Consider the following 18545-nt stretch of genomic DNA (forward strand, 5'->3'; position numbering starts at 1 on the left):
TCCTTTCTGTGGCCAGAGGGTGTAAAGAGAATATGAGGACTGGAATTGCTCTTGTCCCGCCAAGTCCTCAAATGGAAAAGCCTGGACTTTCCGGAATGGTGTAGGGCAGGCGTGGATACATTACATAAAGCCAGAGCATAAAGCCATGCAATGTACAGCACAGCTGAAAGGCTAAGAGAATCCTTGTCCTTACTGATACCATTGAGTCAGCCTCATCTGAAGTAGGAATCTACCTCCAGACTGTCAATAGGCCAATACACCATCTTTTTTCTAAAGCCACTTTAGGTTGGATTTCTGTCTGTTGCAACCATCAGAATACTAACTAAAACATACAAAAGAATGTTTGAATGAAAAAAATTACTAAACACACCCAAATAAAAGCCAAATGAAGAAGAAAAAACATTTTTAACACATTATACAATTCACAACTCTTGATGCAAGTTAAAAGTCAGTGGTTTATGATGTCAGAGCAACCCCAGGGTCCATCAGGCCACTTGGGAACCAAGACCATGACATATGCATTAGAATGTAGGGTTAGAGAGACGCCTAGGGTCTCATCTGGATAAAATCACTCTCTTTTCCAGGTAGCAGCACTGTCAAGCAGTGTATTGGGTAAAGAGATTCATCTGGGGAGTTTCTTTAAAAATACTGAAAACATTTCTAAAGCCAACACGGGCCTCCAGCATCCTGGGGCATCATCTCCATCTCCACCCCACCCCACCTCTTCACTACTGCCCCCCGCCCCGTCACCAATATCCTTCAAGGTTGCCCTTGGTGATGAGCCTGTATCACATCCCACAGCATGGTGGTTACTAGCAGAGGTAAAGCAGCCAGACCGCCTGGGTTTGAAGATCAGCTCCACCACCTAATGACTGTGTGACCTTCGACTATTTACTTATTTCTCTGTAAAATGGGAGTAATAAGAGTTTGCACCTAGCTCACACGATGGTTGAGAAGTTAAATGCTTAGAATAGGGCCATAGGCGATACATCCTCATAAATTATTATTATTTTTTAATTTATTTATTTAATTTATTTTTGGCTGCGTTGGGTCTTCGTTGCTGCGCACGGGCTTTCTCTAGTTGCGGCGAGCCGGGGCTACTCTTCATTGCTGTGCGTGGGCTTCTCATTGCGGTGGCTTCTCTTGTTGCAGAGCACGGGCTCTAGGTACGTGGGCTTCAGTAGTTGCAGCGTGTGGGCTCAGTAACTGTAGCATCCGGGCCCTAGAACGCAGGCTCAGCAGTTGTGGCGCACGGGCTGAGTTGCTCCGCGGCATGTGGGATCTTCCCGGACCGGGGCTCAAACCCGTGTCCCCTGCATTGGCAGGCGGATTCTTAACCACTGCGCCACCAGGGAAGTCTCAAGCCCTCATAAATTATTATCATGAACTATGATAATATGAAGAAGTGTGGAGAAAATCTGGTCCCTGTCGTCCAAGAGAGAGGCAGCCATGGCCCCAGGCTAGGGCCAGGCAGCCCTGAGGACTCCCACCTCTTGCACCAGGCTGAGCAGCCCTCCCCCCACCCCGCCTTCCAGCTTCATCCCGCACCTCCCTCGCCCTGACTTCCAACACACCCACCTCACTGGGCTCCTCCAATGCTTTCTGTGGAGTCTTCACACACCCCTCAGCCTCCACCTGGAACACAATTTCTTGCTCTCTTTTGTCTGGCCAGTCCCTGCTCATCCTTTGGGTCTCAGCTTAGACAGCACTTCCTCAGAGAGGCTGCCTGAGGCCCCACAGACCAAATGAGGCCCAACCCTCTCCATGTGCACACAACCGGCTCTTCCCTTTCTGAATGTGCATCACACACACACAGAATTCTGTGTTCAGGGTCTGTCTCTCCTGGAAGAGTGTAACTTCACAAGGGCAGGGACCACGTTTGTCTCATCTACTCCTGAGTTCTCAGGATATGCTCGATAAATATATAATGAATGAACGAATAATGTCCCAAACTGAGACAAGTTGCCAATATGTATAGACTGGCTCAGGAAGGCCACACGAGTCACAGCCTAGAAGCCAACAACCCTCCGGACACACTACCTACATTTACCCTCAAGTCTCAGTTTCCTCATTTCCAACTCGCCTCATTTCCAAGAGCTTCTCACCCACAACAAATAATTCTCATAGGTTCCCTTGGGGCGAAGGACACTGCTCTAAGTACCACCAAGGCATAAAATCTCAAAGAAAAATGCCTCAGGAAAAAAAATGCACTATTCCACCACCTCTCCAAAATCAGTAGGAGCTTCTCTGAGGAATGTTGTCCAAGGTCATCTGACAGCAAATAGGAAATACGAAGTTCCTAAAAATGTTTCCTTAGGACCCAAGATCCTCAGTTCCAGCATCAGGGATCTTCCAGCGGTTGTTTTATACATCTGTGTGTGCGTGAGCCTGTGAGTGAGAGTCAGTAAGTCTGCACAAGACATTAAGAGCCAAGTATTTCTACTATAAAACAACAACGCACATTCCTAAAAATGAATCAATAATGTCCCAAAGTAAGACAACCAACCAAAAACCTCATATTTTGCAAAATCAAACACTAAAATATAACAGGGCTTATGGAAAATTTAGAGTTGGGGCAGAAGGCTCAAATCCCATTCAACTTTGTAAGCAGAACACTAACAAAAACAATAAGAAACTGAGAATTACTAGCACAAATAAAAAGATGCTTTCTATTTCCTATTATAGAATAAATGTGGGAATTTTACCAAAAAGGTGGGGCGGGGCAAGGGTGCAGTATGGAAAGCGTGTGAGGAAAGACTGAAGCTCCTGCATTACGGAGATAAGATAAAACACACAAATAGCTGGGAAAATCAGACTTTTTAATCAGTGCAAAGCCAGATGGAGCCCAGAGCGAGAACAAGGTGCCATCGCCTCCCCCGTTCACTTCCACTAGCCTCCTTTGCTTTCAGTTACTGCTAACTGGTGATGCAAAATACTAAAGTGCTAAGAAAAATCCCATACAAACCACCGCAACTTGCATCTTAAAAGCATCACACCCTATTTCTCAATTGCACATGAGATAATTCACACTACGGAAACATAAATTATAGCAGAGCCAATTGCATTTGCTCAGAACACCAGGGGTCCATGCCGGGTAAGGGGTCAGAGAGTGGAGCTGCGACCAGGAGGTACCAGAAGTGTGAGCCAAGAGAAGCACCATTGCGAGGGGCATCATTTAAGGGCCCTGGAGCCACATCGGATCACAGTCCTGACCAACTTGCCTGCCAGTCTTAACATGACTAAAACTTACTGGAACAGGCACAGTAAAGACCCTTGAACTGGTTCGGTGGGCAACAGATATGTGTTACACAGGGACTGAATAGGATGACAAATGTAGAGCAGCCAGCAGGAACACACACTAACTACACATGCTTTTCTTCCTCCTGTTAATAATAATTTCTGTTCCAGGACTACTTGAACACAGATGGGGAGCCAGGTCTCAACCAGAGGGAAAGAGATTGGTGAACAGAAAGGAAGTAAAAATAGTTCCACCCATCGGCTATGGTTTATTCTGCTCCTGGAATGGTTTTTCATCATAGTTGTAACCATTCGCCTGCCAAAATGTATCTTTTTAAAAGCAATGAGAGGGCTCCAGTTCCACAGAATGTGCTCAGGAATCACAGAGATGGAACTGTTTCCTAGCAACTAACAGTACCATGCACACAGAAGATGCCCACTAAACAGCTGCTAAGGGAAAGAGGAAGCCAGAGGGAGGGCAGGTCACCTGCTTGCTTAGATGGTTGGGATCATGATCCTTTTAGAAGTTTTGCTTTTCCTTCTAGAGCATAGCAGTCACCAGCCCAAGCTCAAGCTCTGGAACAAAACTGCCTGGATTCAAACCCCAGCTCTGCCACTTATTAACTATGTGACTTCAGGCAAATCAATGAACACTTCTGTACTCCAGTTTTCCTGTCATGTATTGATAAAATGGGCATAAAATGGTGCTTACCTGAGAAGCACCTTATCTGCTGGGCACAGTGCTAGGTTATTACATTACATTACATTATATAGTAACTCAAGCACCGAGACTAGCAATGCCACATGATAAGTGCTCTAGAAGTGTGTTAACTATTATTATTTTTATTTGTCACCGAACTAGCTACCTTATCACCACATTATCACATTCCGTCAATTCTTGCAACACGATGAATCAGGCCTCCACTTGTCACCCACCCCTCCTATTTATGACATCTTGCAAGGTTCCTGAGGAAACAGGCGGCAACCACGTCTGTTGGTTGATAACAACATTCAGCTCTACAAGCTCCTTTCTTAATTTTCTGTAGGAAAGGCAGAGAGGATGCCATTTCTCAGTGTTTCCACTGGGTCATGACAATGAATGGTCATAACCATAGTCACTTATTAATACCAGCTGCTGGTCATTAGTTTTTACGGGGTATTGTCCTTTTAAAAATACCTATCTAATGAGAGCTCATACAGATGACCACTCCAGTAAAATTCCTCCGTGCTTTTTCTTGAGCTAGATCCTACAACAGGGGAGAGAGAGGAGCCTGACTGAGAAAGAGGGGGTGAGAGTCCCGAGGAGCCTGACTGATTGGTTGAGGTAGGGAGAGAAAGAGGGGGTGAGAGTCCCGGGGCAGAATGCTGGGGAGCATGTTTATTTAAAGAAAGGTGATGTCTGCTCTCCAGCCCTGCAGACAGAAATGCCAAGTGCAGCGAGCCCTGTACCAGTCCAACCTGAGGGGAAGGGTGGCCTCCTAAATAATTCCTTCAACTGATATCACCTACCTAAGAGCCAAGAGCAGAATCACTTTCCAAGTGTCCAATCACTGACTGTCTCCAGGCAACTATTGGGTAAACTGCTTTTTTTAATCAGTCTTTTAAAAAAAAAAAAATGTGCTTCCTGTCAGGGCAGCAACAGAGTCTATTTTCTCTGCCACGGCAGAGTCCAAGTGCCAATCAGGCAATCATAGCTGGGCACAAGCTCACTGGGAAATCTCTCGGGCAGCAGGGAATATGGCTGTGAGGCCCTAATGGGGAGCAAAGTGAATAAATTGAAGAGGAGTGAGACGATCGCTAAGAACCCAGACCTTGGCCACAAGAGCTGTGGGGTTTATCAAAGTAGGTAGACCCCAAGCAACCACATATTCATTACAATGAAATATGACAATTTTCTAATAGAGGTAAATTCTAAATGTCCAGTGTGCACAGAAAAGGATTAGTGGGCTTAAAGGAATCAGCGAGTCTGCCTCAGAGGCAGTCATAGTTAAGCCCTGTCTGGAAGGATCTGTCCCTGGAGAAGTGGAGAAGGGGCACTCCAGGGTGCCCCTACCTCAACCACCATTCTCCCCTTTCTCCTAAGGAACAGAACCCAGATTATTACATGGAAACATTACACCCTTCCCTGCAATCAGGAGTGGCTATGTTACTGAAATTCTGGGCAATAAAATGGAACCAAAAGTGTCAGGAAGACTTTTCTAAAAGATATCTTATAAGGAAAAGATGCACTCTTCATTTTCCCTTCCTCCCTCTTGCTTCCTGGAAAGGTGACGTGATGGTGAATCTCTAGCAGCCATGTTGGACCACGAGGAAGGGGATCTAGTGGTAAAAGACACCTAAGTCACAGAGTTTACAATTTCTGGGGTTCCCAGATGACATGTGACTTTATTAGTTTATAAAGCACCTTCTTTCAGAGGAATTTGGGAGACAAGTTCCCAAATCAAAGGACATCTGTGGGTCACGACCCGAAGTCTCACAAAAAACTGCTCTGCTTACTCACTGAAAAGTAGGCAGGTTTCTTGCAGCCCCTTCTCACTTCAGAGTGGAATGCAGCGTCTACAGCCCCTATTCTGTGTTAAGAATTTTAATCCCAGAGTCCAAGCTTAAATGTAAATCCCAAAGTCCTCTCTGCCATTTCTCCTAGAAGAGGGTCTCTTGATTTATTGTGCCTTGGTCCTAAGTGGGATGTAGACCATCATGGCAAACCCCACTCTAAGTGGCCGGCAAGAATAGTTGAGAATTTCTGACTCAGCTCCCTTCTCCGCCCCCTCCCTTACATACACACCTTCAGCACACCTGGAAAACTATAAGAGCATAAAAGCATGTGTTGTGTACACATAAGCTCTGATCTCAATAAATTAGCGTCAGTCTAATTCCCTTGCTCAGCACCCTTCACTGGTCTCAGCTTAAATATTACTTTCACTATGAGTCCTTGTCTGCCTAAAGTTCTTTTCTCTTAAGTCCCCCATTCTTTGTTGTCATAGCAATTATCCCAATTCGTTATCATGAATTTATTGTTTAAGCTCTACCTCACACACACCACAACTACACTGTGCATCTCCTGTGAGCAGGATTATGTTTATTTTGTTCGCCACCTGACCTTGGTTCTCAGCACTATGCCTGGTATATGGTTGGAGCTTAGTTAACACTTTTCAGGAAATGAATATTAAAATTTGTTTAAAACACTTTCACACATTAATGCTTATTTTCACCATTAATGCTTACTTTTAGTGTTTACACTGAAGTGAACTTATAAGTGAGTGACAGCCAAACATCCCAAATAATTATTTTCGTATCTTAAACCATTTGACTGAGCCTATCCTAGCCTTCATTCAGTTTCCCATTAGAATAAAATAATTGTTTGAATATCATTTTTTAAAATATTTCTTAGGAGAGGAAAAGAGAGCCGTCTACTCCACAATAAATAACTTCAATTCCTCACTTAGTGTCCCACCTGGTAAAAAATAAGGCTGAGGACTTTTTTATAACAGTACTGGGATGTAAAAATTTTAAAAAGCCCTTCTGCCCTTGACCTTTATAAAAAACAAAAACAAGTGTAAGTCTGTTCTTACATGGTCCCCTAATGGGCTATTTAGGAATAGAAGGGTGGGGCACATCCCTAACTTCTAAGGTTGACCAGGAGGCCGAGCTCCCTCCTACAATGGCTGTAACTGTCACAGTCAGAATGCAGAGCCGTGGAAACATGGAGCTTTCTCAGCCTAACCAATATTTTATCCTTAAGGTCCCAGCATAAATAAAAGGATACAGTTTTGCTGATAGTATAAGTTTAGTGAGGAAAGGTGGCAGCCAAGATATTCCTTAGGTGCATGTTTTATGACTACGTCACCTTGTTTTTTTCCCCTTATGCCAAAGTTAATTCCCTGAGATTCGATGGCCACCCCATCAGGGTTAGCTACATGAGGACATCTCTTTGGGATTATTGTTTTCAACACTGCAAACATGGAATTTTACCACAGCAGAGCTGAACTCCATGACATCATTCTTCTTTGCAAAGAGAGATATAACATCTCCCCATGTCCAGGCAGAAGTCTTTCCAATATTCCATCATTCTTTTTATAAGGACTATTTTTTTCCAAGGACTTTTTTTTTTTCCTGTATCTTCTAGTAACCCTCTAATTTAGGCTCTTTTTATATTTCTCAATCACTTAAAAATAAATTTCTGTTATCCTTTCCTTTCCTCACTTGACTGCACTGAAGTCCTCCTTTTTCCCACTCTACCCTCCCACCACACACACAAAAAGATCCTATCCGATACCTTTCCTTTGCTTCAAAAGTACACACACACACATCCTTGGGAACAAATGAGGGGAAATATTATACAATTGTATTGCACAGTTTTCTAAATCACAGAAGAGTGAACTGGGCTTCAAAAAACTTAAAAACTCTAGCTCCAATGAAAGTAGTTTAGTCAAAAATCCACTAATGTTAAAAAAAAAGTTTCACTATCGCTATTAAAGTAGAAAAAAAAAATCAACCAGTGTTAAGCGATTCAGTCCTTAACCGTGAAAATAAAGGCCGAAATGACTAGGGTTAGACTGGAATGTAGGTGACAGGGATGCTGACTACAGCCAAGATTCCCAGAAGTCACAGAGCTACTTTGTTTAGACCCTTCAGTTCTTCAGGATGGGACCGGGATACCTGCAGGAGAGGCCGCCAATCTCCTCTCTTGGAAGGACCTGCCTCTCGGCCGAACTCAACAACAAAACTGTTCCCAGGTGAGCTCCTGTCCAAACAGGAGAACTCTCAGGTAAGAGAGAAGGAGCTGCGGCAAAGGCCTCAGACAGATGTGCCGACAGCACTTAAACGCATCAGCATGGGGAAGAGACAGCCCTTTGCACCCCTAGCCTTTTGTGTTTTGGAGCACAAGACAGATCACACAGGTAGTAGGTCTTTACTCAAACTCTCTGGGGAAGGTAAAGTATGGAACTTTACCTCAACTACTCAACTTCTCCAACAGAAAATGCTAAAGCACACATGGACTATTATGCATTTATGCATCCCCATATGGAACAGCCATTGGAAGTAAAACTGTAACAAGAGAGCCGCAGTCCCTAATATCACAAACATAAAATATTCTAGAATATCTGTCCTCTTAAGTAATCGTATGTTAAGGAATCAGCAAGCTTTTTAAAAAATTTTTAAACTACTTACTTATTGGCCATTTGCCCTAAAAAAAACTTCAGTGGAGTGCCTGGGAGCTGTAACAACAGGAGACAGAAACCGGAAGCTAGCAACTCTGAACTACAGACAATGCCATTGCCCAGTTCCGCCTTAGCAAAGTGAGGTGTGAAGGCAGCCAGCAAAGGCGCAGAGCCTGAGGGCCTTGGGAGCACCACCTACCTGGTGTCCCGCCCCTCCCCCACCCGATGTAAGGTCTGTCCCAGTGAGGACAGCCCCTCAGTCCTGGCAGCAGAAAGGTACAAACTGTGAAGAAAAACAAACTAGGGAGCCATAGCTTCTGAAATCCACATCATGACTCAGAAAAAAGGCAGGGGTGGGGAGAACCTCTGCACAGTCAGAAGGACAGAAAGCTCAGTCCTTACAGAAATTTTCACACATGGTCCTAAATGTAGGAAGCACTATAAGGGATATGATCCTGCAATCCCACTCCTGGATATATATCTGGAGAAAAACATAATTCGAAAAGACACATGCACCCCAATGTTCGTAGCAGCACTATTTACAATAGCCAAGACGTGGAAGCAAACTAAACATCCATTGACAGATGAATGGATAAAGAAGATGTGGTGCATATATACAATGGAATATTACTCAGCCATTAAAAAAGAAGGAAATAATGCCATTTGCAGTAACATGGATGCACCTAGAGATTATATACTAAGTGAAGTAAGTCAGAAAAAGACAAATATCATATGATATGGCTTATATGTGGAATCTAATAAAAGGATACAAATGAGCTTATTTACAAAACAGAAATAGACTCACAGACAGAAAACAAACTTATGGTTACCAAAAGGGAGGGGGGGGAAGAGGGATAAATTAGGAGTTTGGGATGAAAATGTACATACTACTATGTTTAAAATAGATAACCAACAAGGACCTACTGTATAGCACAGGGAACTACACTCAATATCTTGTAAAAACCTATAATGGAAGAGGATGTAAAAATATATATATATATATATGTTTTTTTATATATGTATAACTGAATCACTTTACTGTACACCTGAAACAAATACAACATTGTAAATCAACTATATTTCAAAAAAATAATAATTAAAAAAAAAAGATAACAAGGGCTTCCAAGTTAGACAGCCTGGGTTTCGAATCCTGACTCTAACCAGTACTTCCTGACTAGGTGACCCTGAGCAAGTGTCCTAATTCCTGGAAGCCACAATGTCTTCAGCTGTAAATTTTGGATATCTGGGTACATATATTTGTAGAAGTTAAGAAAGGATGCTTTCGATTAAAGTCCTAGTTTTGCCACTTACTTGTAACTTTGGGGAAGATATTTTCTCACCTGTAAATGGGGACAATAACAGTACTTACTTCTAAGGAATTAATGAGTTTTTCACCCTGTGCCTGACACATAGTAAGTACTCAATAAATATCAGCTATTATCACCATGAGTCCTGGTTTCATCACCATCCTTATCATTATCATGTTACCCCTAGCTATGACACTTTTAAGTTTCAGGATAGTCCTAAGCAGAAAGAGAAGTTTCCAGGCCAATTGCCAGGAGCTGCCTGGTCCCACCTAGCACCAACTTCCACTCACAGAATCACCGGCCAGATGTTCACATCATGGCTCCATTGTCATCCATCAATAGAGAGCCGGGGACCCAGAGATCCAGTTGCTGGGGAACACACACCCCACCCTACCGCCCTCTTGGTGGCCAGAGCTCAGTCTGCTCATTTGGAGCTTGCCTGATGCAAACTTGGTTTCCAGGGAGATGCTGGGACCAGAAGAGCCAGCCCCACCTCCCACTCCACTTCCCCTTTCCCCAAATCTGTGGGACCTCACTGTTCTCCTACCACGTGACAGCATTGTGTCATAGCGGCCCTTGTATACAAACAAGCCAGACTATTTAAATGTCACTGTGAGAATGATGCTGCCTGCTCTCATTTCCATATCTATTCAGACCACCACTCCTTTCTGGAGCTAGCCAGAAAAGTTTTTCTTCCTCTTCCCTAGCTCTCCATGCAGAGTAGAGAACCATATGCAAAGTTAAATCTTTGTTGTAGTAAAATGATGTAAGAGTCATCAAGTCCTGACAGAGAAGGAGAATTAGAATGACTATATAACTCATGGCATATGTTCATTCATCATTACATCGCAAATGTCGTATGTTCCTGGCCACCAAAAGCTACATTCTCTCAAAGGCTACAGATAAATTCTCCCAACTGCCAAACAATACAACAGCTTTCAGTCTTGGAGAGCTAAGGTACCCTCGGTGCTTTTAATCTTCAAAAGCAGGTCCCAGTTGAATAAGAAAACAATTCTATGTGAGCGGGGAGTGGGGGAGATGACCCAAAATGATGAACTGATCCCTCCCAGTACTAGTTCCCACTCATGTGAAATACGGATTAGGTCACAAATGAGATTATATGCAGCACCAAGCCCCACAGGCATGCTATGATTAAAGTTAAAGGAGTCCAGAAACGTCTCAAGTTGAGAAGTAAGGCTGAGTTGGGTTGAAATTTCCAACCCCTCCCTAAAGGCCTGGCAACTTGCTCCAAATCACAACTGAAACTGAGTTGAAGCAACATCTGTTTCTCCAGAAAGTGTTTGGCATTGCAGAGGAGAACTACAGATTAGAACAGATAAACACTCTTGTGGGTGGAGAAGCAAAGGGGATGGGGGAGACCAAGAAAATTAGAATCATCTACCTGCTAACATAGTCTTGTAACTCAATAACTACCATCACAGGGGGGCGGGGGGGGAGGGAAAGATGAAAAAGAAGAGAGGAAGGAGGAAGGAAAATAAATGGGGGACTTCTTCTTCTTCTACAGAGAGTTGACACAACGTCAATGAACAAAACACTGCTACACTGGAGTTGAATATTCAGACAACCACCATTTGTTTAACGATTTAATGTTGGATTGTGTGCAAGAAGAGAGGAATTGAGCATTCTGCTTGGAGTTTGGTTAACAAAGACTATGCGTTAAACTTAAATTGTCAACACAGTATTGAGGAATAATTTTCTAAACCTTATTGGACCATCAGGATCATCCTATCAGTTGGTATTACTGGTTTTCCTCTGATGCCTAAATCTCTTTTAACTCAAGTCAGAATAACACACAACACCTACTTAACTTCTAGTCCAGGTATCTGGAGCTAATAAGGTAAGACAATAGAATTAGGTCAGTAGACAACTGAATTATATTTTTTACACTAAAAAACTCAGGGTTCTGAAGATTTTCTTCCAAAATCAGCTGCAGTTGTTATTAACAACAATAGAAACAACAACAATAATAGCAATAACAGTATTAATAAAGATAGCAGTGGTAATAGCAGCAGTAGTATAGTAGTAATGGTAGTAGTGATATTAATAGCAGTAGTAATATAATGGCAATAATAATAACGATCACTACTTAAGCGGCACTTCCTAAATGCTGCGTACTATTCTAAGCATCTTAAATGTATTAACTTATTTCATTCTCACAGCACCCCTTGGAGGTAGGTAAGCTACTATTAGTACCCCTGTTTTACAGATGCTTTGAACAATATCTCTTTGTTATTTTTGTTGTTGTTAACGACTAGCGCTAGCTTTCAAAGAAACTATTTAGAACCAAAAGGAGAGGAAACACAGCCTGTCCAATGTCACACAGCTAGAAGGCAATACACCTGGGATTCCAACCCAGGCTGCCCAGCCCCAAAGCCTGACCTCTAACCGCTGTGCTGCACTCACTGCCCCTCTGCTTTGGAAGGCCTTCTAGAAAAGGAATGTGGAAGGAAATTAGGCCCCTGCCTGCTGGTAGCCAGAGTTAATACGTGAAGTTTGCGTTTCCTTCAGGAGTCTCCCCAAAGCCACATTAAGACACGTAGCCTGCTCCGACGGCTATAAAAAGTCGCTGGAAGTGTTATGGAACTGTTCCCACCTGGCCTGTGACCTCCGTCAGGGCTTTCACCTTTGCCAGCCAAGGCAGAAGCTGGGGGTGGGGTGAGATGGGGGCATGGTTCCCAGGCCACCGTTTCCTGCCCAGTAACACAGCCCTCAAACAGCCAAGACTGCAGGCTGAGAGAAATTCCTCACTAACAAGTTATCTCCTGGAGCTTGTTCCCTGAGCCTTTATTAAGAATGAACAGTTTTCTCACCAATCCATGACTCAACGAAGACCAGGGACTGAAGAGGAGAGAAAAACTGCAAAGTTTGTTTATTAACCTGCTGCACCCAAGGGAACATTTTTCTGAAAGGGTGAAATTCCTGACTACTCAAAAGAAAAAGGAAGAAAAAAAAAAAAGGCTGTGGGAAATTTAATCACCAACTGAACAAAAGTGAAAAACAAAGCCCTACCAATGAGGATGTTGCCGAAGACAACGGGGCCCCTAAAGGAGATGCAATTGTCTCGAGATAACAGTCCCCCTGGGAACTCGGCTCACACTAAGTACTACATTATTGCTATATTAGCCGAGGAATCTTTGTTCACTGGGCAACTGCGCGCAGAACCATCTGTTACTGCTCCTGGGTTCCCCCGGTTTGCAGACGCGGCATTTACATTTCAAGAGGAATCTCCGGGAAGGAAGAGGGACGGTCTCTATCTCTCCCCGGAGCAAACACCTTTTTATACAGCCTGGGAGGGGAAGCTCTCCTTTCCGTGAAACCCAACTCCGCGATTGAAAGGAGATAGGCCGCTTCAATAATGCACACGCACAGCGCCACGACTGCTTCGTCCTAAAGCCACGCACTGCCCGTTACGGCTTTCACATTCTCGAATTGGTAGATCTGGTAAAGCACCCAGAACAATGCCCAACTGTCTATAGGGCCCAATGGGGCTCTGCTTTCTTAAGGAAGCCCTTCTTGTTTTTAAACCTGTGGAACCAGGACAAAAGCTGATATTCTGCACTGCATAATATTTAGCTTGAGATATACCACCACTTAAAAACAGACTGTGACCTGGGCTGAAGAAGATGTTTTAGATCGTAATCTAAGTGGGGGCTAGAGTACTATATACCTAGGTGAAAATTCATGGAGGTGTGCACTTGCGATGTGTGCACTTTCCTATGTGCAAATGATCCCACAATACATTTTTTTAAGTATAGTATGTATGCCCGTGTTACTCACAATTAAGGAAATGGGGAATACACCACTTGCCTTCAAGAACCGTAGAGTGCTCTGCTCTTACACCCTCCCCTCATCACCATCCACATCCAAAATCTCTCCTGAGAATTTTAAAGTTCAAGAACATGAAGAACACAGCTCTCCAACTCTCAACCAAGCCAGTGACGACAAATGTTTCCTGTATGTCCTGTGAGCCCAAGTATGCAGCACAGAGAAAGCACCTGTCACAGCCCAAGCCGTGCCAGCCACATCTCACAAATAAAAAGCCAAGGTCTTTTTCTCATCTGCTCATTAGCCATCAAATTATGAGAGACTCGACTGGGGCTTTTAGCAATAGAGCCTCGAGTTTATTCTTCTGTTTCTTTAATCCTATTTTTAAATAGATCTTTCTAAACTTTGCCTGACACTCTTGCTTGTATGAAGCAGGTTAACCCTGTAAGGTGCAGGCCTGTGGCTGGAGCAATTAGAGCAGCATTAAGTGAGGGTGGTTTCTCCAGGCATCTCAGCAGATTTAAATCTGTACCATCGTAGCTCTGTTACCCCAACAGCAACAAGGGTGTCACTAAGTGACAGGCTGAGTACTAAGAGGCTTCACCATTGCTGGATCATGACTTAGCGGTACATTTCTTCCTTTGAACTACCAGGGAGGGAGAGCTGCCTGTCCCTGAGGAAAAGAGAGTCAAATTCGCCTTCCACTAAGCCTCAAGAAAGGCCGCCAGCCGCAAAACAGAGGCTCACTGCACGGATCATAATGGGTCACCTTTCCCCGCTCGCACCCTCCTAGCGTCCTGACCCCCGCAGACACTTCATTTCGGGAGCGCAGGGCCACCAAGCTGCATCTACAGATAAACATCGAGAATCAGGATCGCCCAGCGAGCGCTTCCTGGACTGAGTCGAGAGCTCCAGTGATTTGCCTGGCCTGCCACCGAGTCATTTAAGAAGTGAAATATGCCAACGCGGCCGGGTACCCAGCACCTGGGAGCCCGTCCCACCGCCTCTGCGATGGAGTGGGAGCTGCCAATGGCTGGGCAACGTCTCTGCGGATGGCGCATTCTCAGGTGGGTCTTGCAGGCTCCCCGGCCCTCTGCGCTGTGCCAGCCTCACACCTGACCCGGTGCCAGGAATACAGCCAGAGGCTTCGGTGGGTATGCGCTTCCGTGGAGACACGCACAACTCCGCCCGGGAAGGGCGGGGAGGGGGAGCCAACGGCTGGAGGTAGGACTGGGGACAGGACCCCCGACATGCTGCGTCGGCAAGGACTCCAGGGGCTCGCGCATAACGAGGCTTTGCGGCGCTTCTGCTCGCACTGCGCTTCCTTTGGCAGCGCCTGGAAGCGGCAGGAGCTGAGATTTGCGCGGCTGACGGACAGGAAGGATGGAGGCTCAGGGGACCGCTTCCTGCCCCCCACACGCACAGCTAGACCGCAGTGTCCCCCCTTCGCGCCCACCCTCACCCGAGACACCAGTGCCAAAGCGTCAGGGGGTCGCAGCTCGCTCGAGGCCCTGACGGGTGCCCCGGAGCAGCTGGCAAAAGAAAGTGGGGGGAGGCGAGGCTGGACCTGTCGTCAGTGTGTGTGCGGGTCGGTGGCTCCGGGCTGCCCCTGCAAAGCCCCCCGCCAGCCGCGGGCACCTACCTCGATCCACTTCTGCGCCTCGGAGAACGCGGGCTCGGGGGGCGGCTCAGGCTGCAGGGGCTGAAGAGCTTCCAGACCGAGAGCGGCACAAGCCATTTGCGAAGCCCCGCGTCTACTCAAGCGCTGGGCCGCCGGGATGAGGACGGCTGCCGCCGCCGCCGCCGCCGCCGCAGGAGCGCGCTCCCCGCCCCTTCCCGCCCGCCCGCTCTCCTCCCCTGCCCGCCCCTCCCCCGCGCGGCGCAGGTCCCGGAGGAGAGCCGCGCTGCAGCCGAGGACGCCGCCGCAGCTGTTCCCAGCGCCGCCCGGCTCGGCCGCGCCGTGAGTCCCCGCGGGAGCGAGCGCGGAGGCGCCAGGAGCTCCCTCCCTCCCCACCTCCTCTGCCCGCTCCACCCACCCCCTCCGGGGCGGGGGTGTCAGCCACCAACTAAAAATAACCGAGAGTGAGCACTGGGTATCTCCCTCCCTGCCCACGACACGACTGGGAGAGGGACTCGGGCAGCCGCCCCGCACGTCCCCGCGCCGCGCCGGCTGCGGAGGGGCAAGCGGGTCGGGCCGCACGTGGGAGACGCGCGGCGAGCCGGGCGCACGCGTCCCGGGGGAGCCCGCGCTGCCGCAGCCTAGCAGTGGCCGCCCGCATCTGCTGTCCCCCACTCACGGCCGCAGAAGTGGGGGGCAAGAGGCGCAGCCCTCTGACCCGATGCCAGGGATGTTCAGTCACCTGATCTTTTTGTAAGGAAAAAAAAAAAAAAGATAAACGACCCTTATAAACTTTTTTCTCTGCGGGCAAGCTACCTATGTCCCAGCGTGTTGATTGATTTAACTCATCTTTATTGTGCACCTACTATGCGCTGGGACACAGAGATGAAAAAAGGGAAGGGTAGGGGAGGGAAGAACTGGAAGATCCAGCCCTCAAAATAATTACATTCTAGAGGGAATGGGGTAAAACAAAAGAAGGTAATGGTGGAGAGTTATATATGCTAAGAAGATACGAGAGAAAAGATCGGCTATGACCTGGGAAGAGAGTATTGGCTAACTTCGGATTGCCTCTCCACCTTCACCTGGGAGGCTGGCCTGTGAGTCCAGTTTCTGGTGATGGGAGGGAGGCAGGAGGTCATTAGGATGGAGGAGAGGGAAGTGGGGGTATTTTTGCTGCCTCTTCTGCAAAAGGCTGGGGGATTGGCGGCACCACTCCGCCAAGGCTGCCACTCTGTCTGGGGCCTCTCCTTGGGTTCTCTGAAGGTTCCCGGTCTCCTCTTGTGCCACCCCACTTCCCCAGGCCCAGTGGGTGTAAAGCCTTCCCCATCCTATTCTGGTTTCTGGCCTGCCCACTCCCTGCTAATGGTCTCTTAATAAACTCTTCTCAGCCACCTTTATGTGAGCACGCCTGCTGTTTTGCCTGAGAGCCCAAATGATGATCAAGGAAGGTTTTCCTGACAAGATGATGTGATGAAGTGACATGAATGAGGAAGATGTTAATCATGCAAAAATCTGGAGAAACATTTCCAGATGGGTGCAAAGGCCTCGAGGTAGAAGCCTTTGGTAGGGTTCATGGAACCCACAGAAAGCCAGCGTTACTGGAGTGTGGTGAGCAAAGAATCAGGTGGGAATGATAGCATGGGAGAGACAGGCGAGATGGGGGGTGCCAGACCACAGTGGGCAGGGCAAGAAGTCCATGGGTGCCTCAGCAGCAAAGTCTCTTTCCTGTTCAGAGTCCAAGTTTAGCCTTTGTCTAATTCTGCTGCTATAATGGGAGAATGGAACAAAAAGCAGGCCTGAAATTCCACTATTACTGGCTTTGGAGTCAGACAGGCTTTAGTTTATTTACTTTTAAAACACTTACATGGCACTTGAATTGTGCCAGGCACTGTTTTAAGTGCATTACAAATAATTGACTAACTCATTCCCTATTTCAACCCTGTAAGGTACACTATTACCATGCCTGTGAGAAAACCAGGGGACTGAGAGGGGTGTCACACAGCTGGTGAGCAGTGAAACCCTGATTCAAGCCCAGACAGCCTGGCGCCAGATCTGCTCTTAACCGCACACCAAGCTGTCTTACTAGTCCCAGTCCTGACTCTGCCGCTTACAGTATGTGCCTCAGTTTCCTCATCTCAAATGAGGTTGAAATGGCAACATTTCAGCAAATCACTGTGAGGAACAAACAGCATCTCTGAATGTGAAAGGACCAAAACTGGGCCTGGCATTTAATTACTGCTCAGTACAAGCCAGCTGAGCTTCCCTTCCGTCCTGCCTTCCAGAAAGGACGAGAGGGAGAAGTTATAAAGAAGAGTGAAGAAGGCAAGCAGAGGAAAAGGGTTCGTAAAGTATAGTCAGAAGATGACCTTGTCTCCATGAAGAAACATGGTAAAGTAAAATAATTCACAAAATGATGCAGCACACGGACACGAGATGCCACTTTGGGCTGATTTCACTGCATGCAGTGACTAGGAGTAGGGGAAGCCTGCTGACCCAAATGACATATCTGCATCCATTTGAAAACGAGTATAAAAGTTAAATCCACCATATGTCTGAAGTATCTGCTATCAAAATTGGCATTCGTACTAAAGCATATTTTTTTCTTTCAGTACTTTTTAAGTTTTTTTTTTTTTTTTTTTTTTTTTTTTTTTGCGGTACGTGGGCCTCTCACTGTTGGTGGCCTCTCCCTTTGCGGAGCACAGGCTCCGGACGCGCAGGCTCAGCGGCCATGGCTCACAGGCCCAACTGCTCCGTGGCATGTGGGATCCTCCCAGACTGGGGCACGAACCCGTGTCCCCTGCATCGGCAGGCGGACTATCAACCACTGCGCCACCAGGGAAGCCCCTTTTTAAGTGTTTTAAGGTTTACAATCACAAGGTGACATCTGCTTTGCCTGAACTCTGCTACCAATAACAAATTCACATGTTACCGAAGACCTAAAGACTTAAATCCATAATAGCGTTCAAACCTAGCGTCATTATCAATAATATTTACAAATCATTGTTAAGCACCTACTGTGTGTAAGAGATTTACTAGCATCAGAAGAATCCACAAAGGGACACACAGAATTTTCATTTCTGTATAGTCTAGTTTTCATCTATAAAAGTAATGCCTGTTGGAAAAAATCTGAAAACTATAATGAAGAAAACGAATCCGGAAGAAACCCTACAGTTCAGAGATCATCATCACTATTTGGGAGGTGTGAAACAACATTTTGATTAGGAAAAAAAGTGTAAGACAATATATGGTAAATGCCAAATGAGGGATATAATGTATTCGAAGAGCATGGATTTTTTGGTAACAGACTTCTTAAGATATCATTCACATACCATACAATCCACCCGCTTAGACTGTATAGTTCAGTGTTTTTTAGTTTATTCAGAGTTGTGCAACCATCACCACATTAATTTTGGAACATTTTAATCCCTCCAAAAA

General features: G+C 46.1%; 1 protein-coding gene across 8 annotated transcripts in view; it reads right to left on the reverse strand.

Moving 5' to 3' along the window:
* Positions 1 to 17733, reverse strand: part of LIMCH1 (LIM and calponin homology domains 1) — a 344058-nt gene extending 326325 nt beyond the window's left edge. For 2 of the 8 annotated variants that reach the window (XM_082653743.1, XM_082653742.1), the window contains exon 1: positions 15135 to 17727. In XM_082653743.1, the coding sequence (XP_082509869.1) occupies positions 15135 to 15230 (96 nt within the window). In that variant the 5' untranslated portion in view covers positions 15231 to 17727. Of the gene's footprint in view, positions 1 to 15134 lie in introns of all 8 variants that reach the window. The other 6 variants (XM_082653748.1, XM_082653747.1, XM_082653750.1 and 3 more) reach the window with 5 other exon arrangements.
* Positions 17734 to 18545: the final 812 nt, after the last annotated feature.

Source organism: Grampus griseus (genome assembly GCF_964374135.1).
Source record: "Grampus griseus genome assembly, chromosome: 4".
NCBI classification, from domain to species: Eukaryota; Metazoa; Chordata; class Mammalia; order Artiodactyla; family Delphinidae; genus Grampus; species Grampus griseus.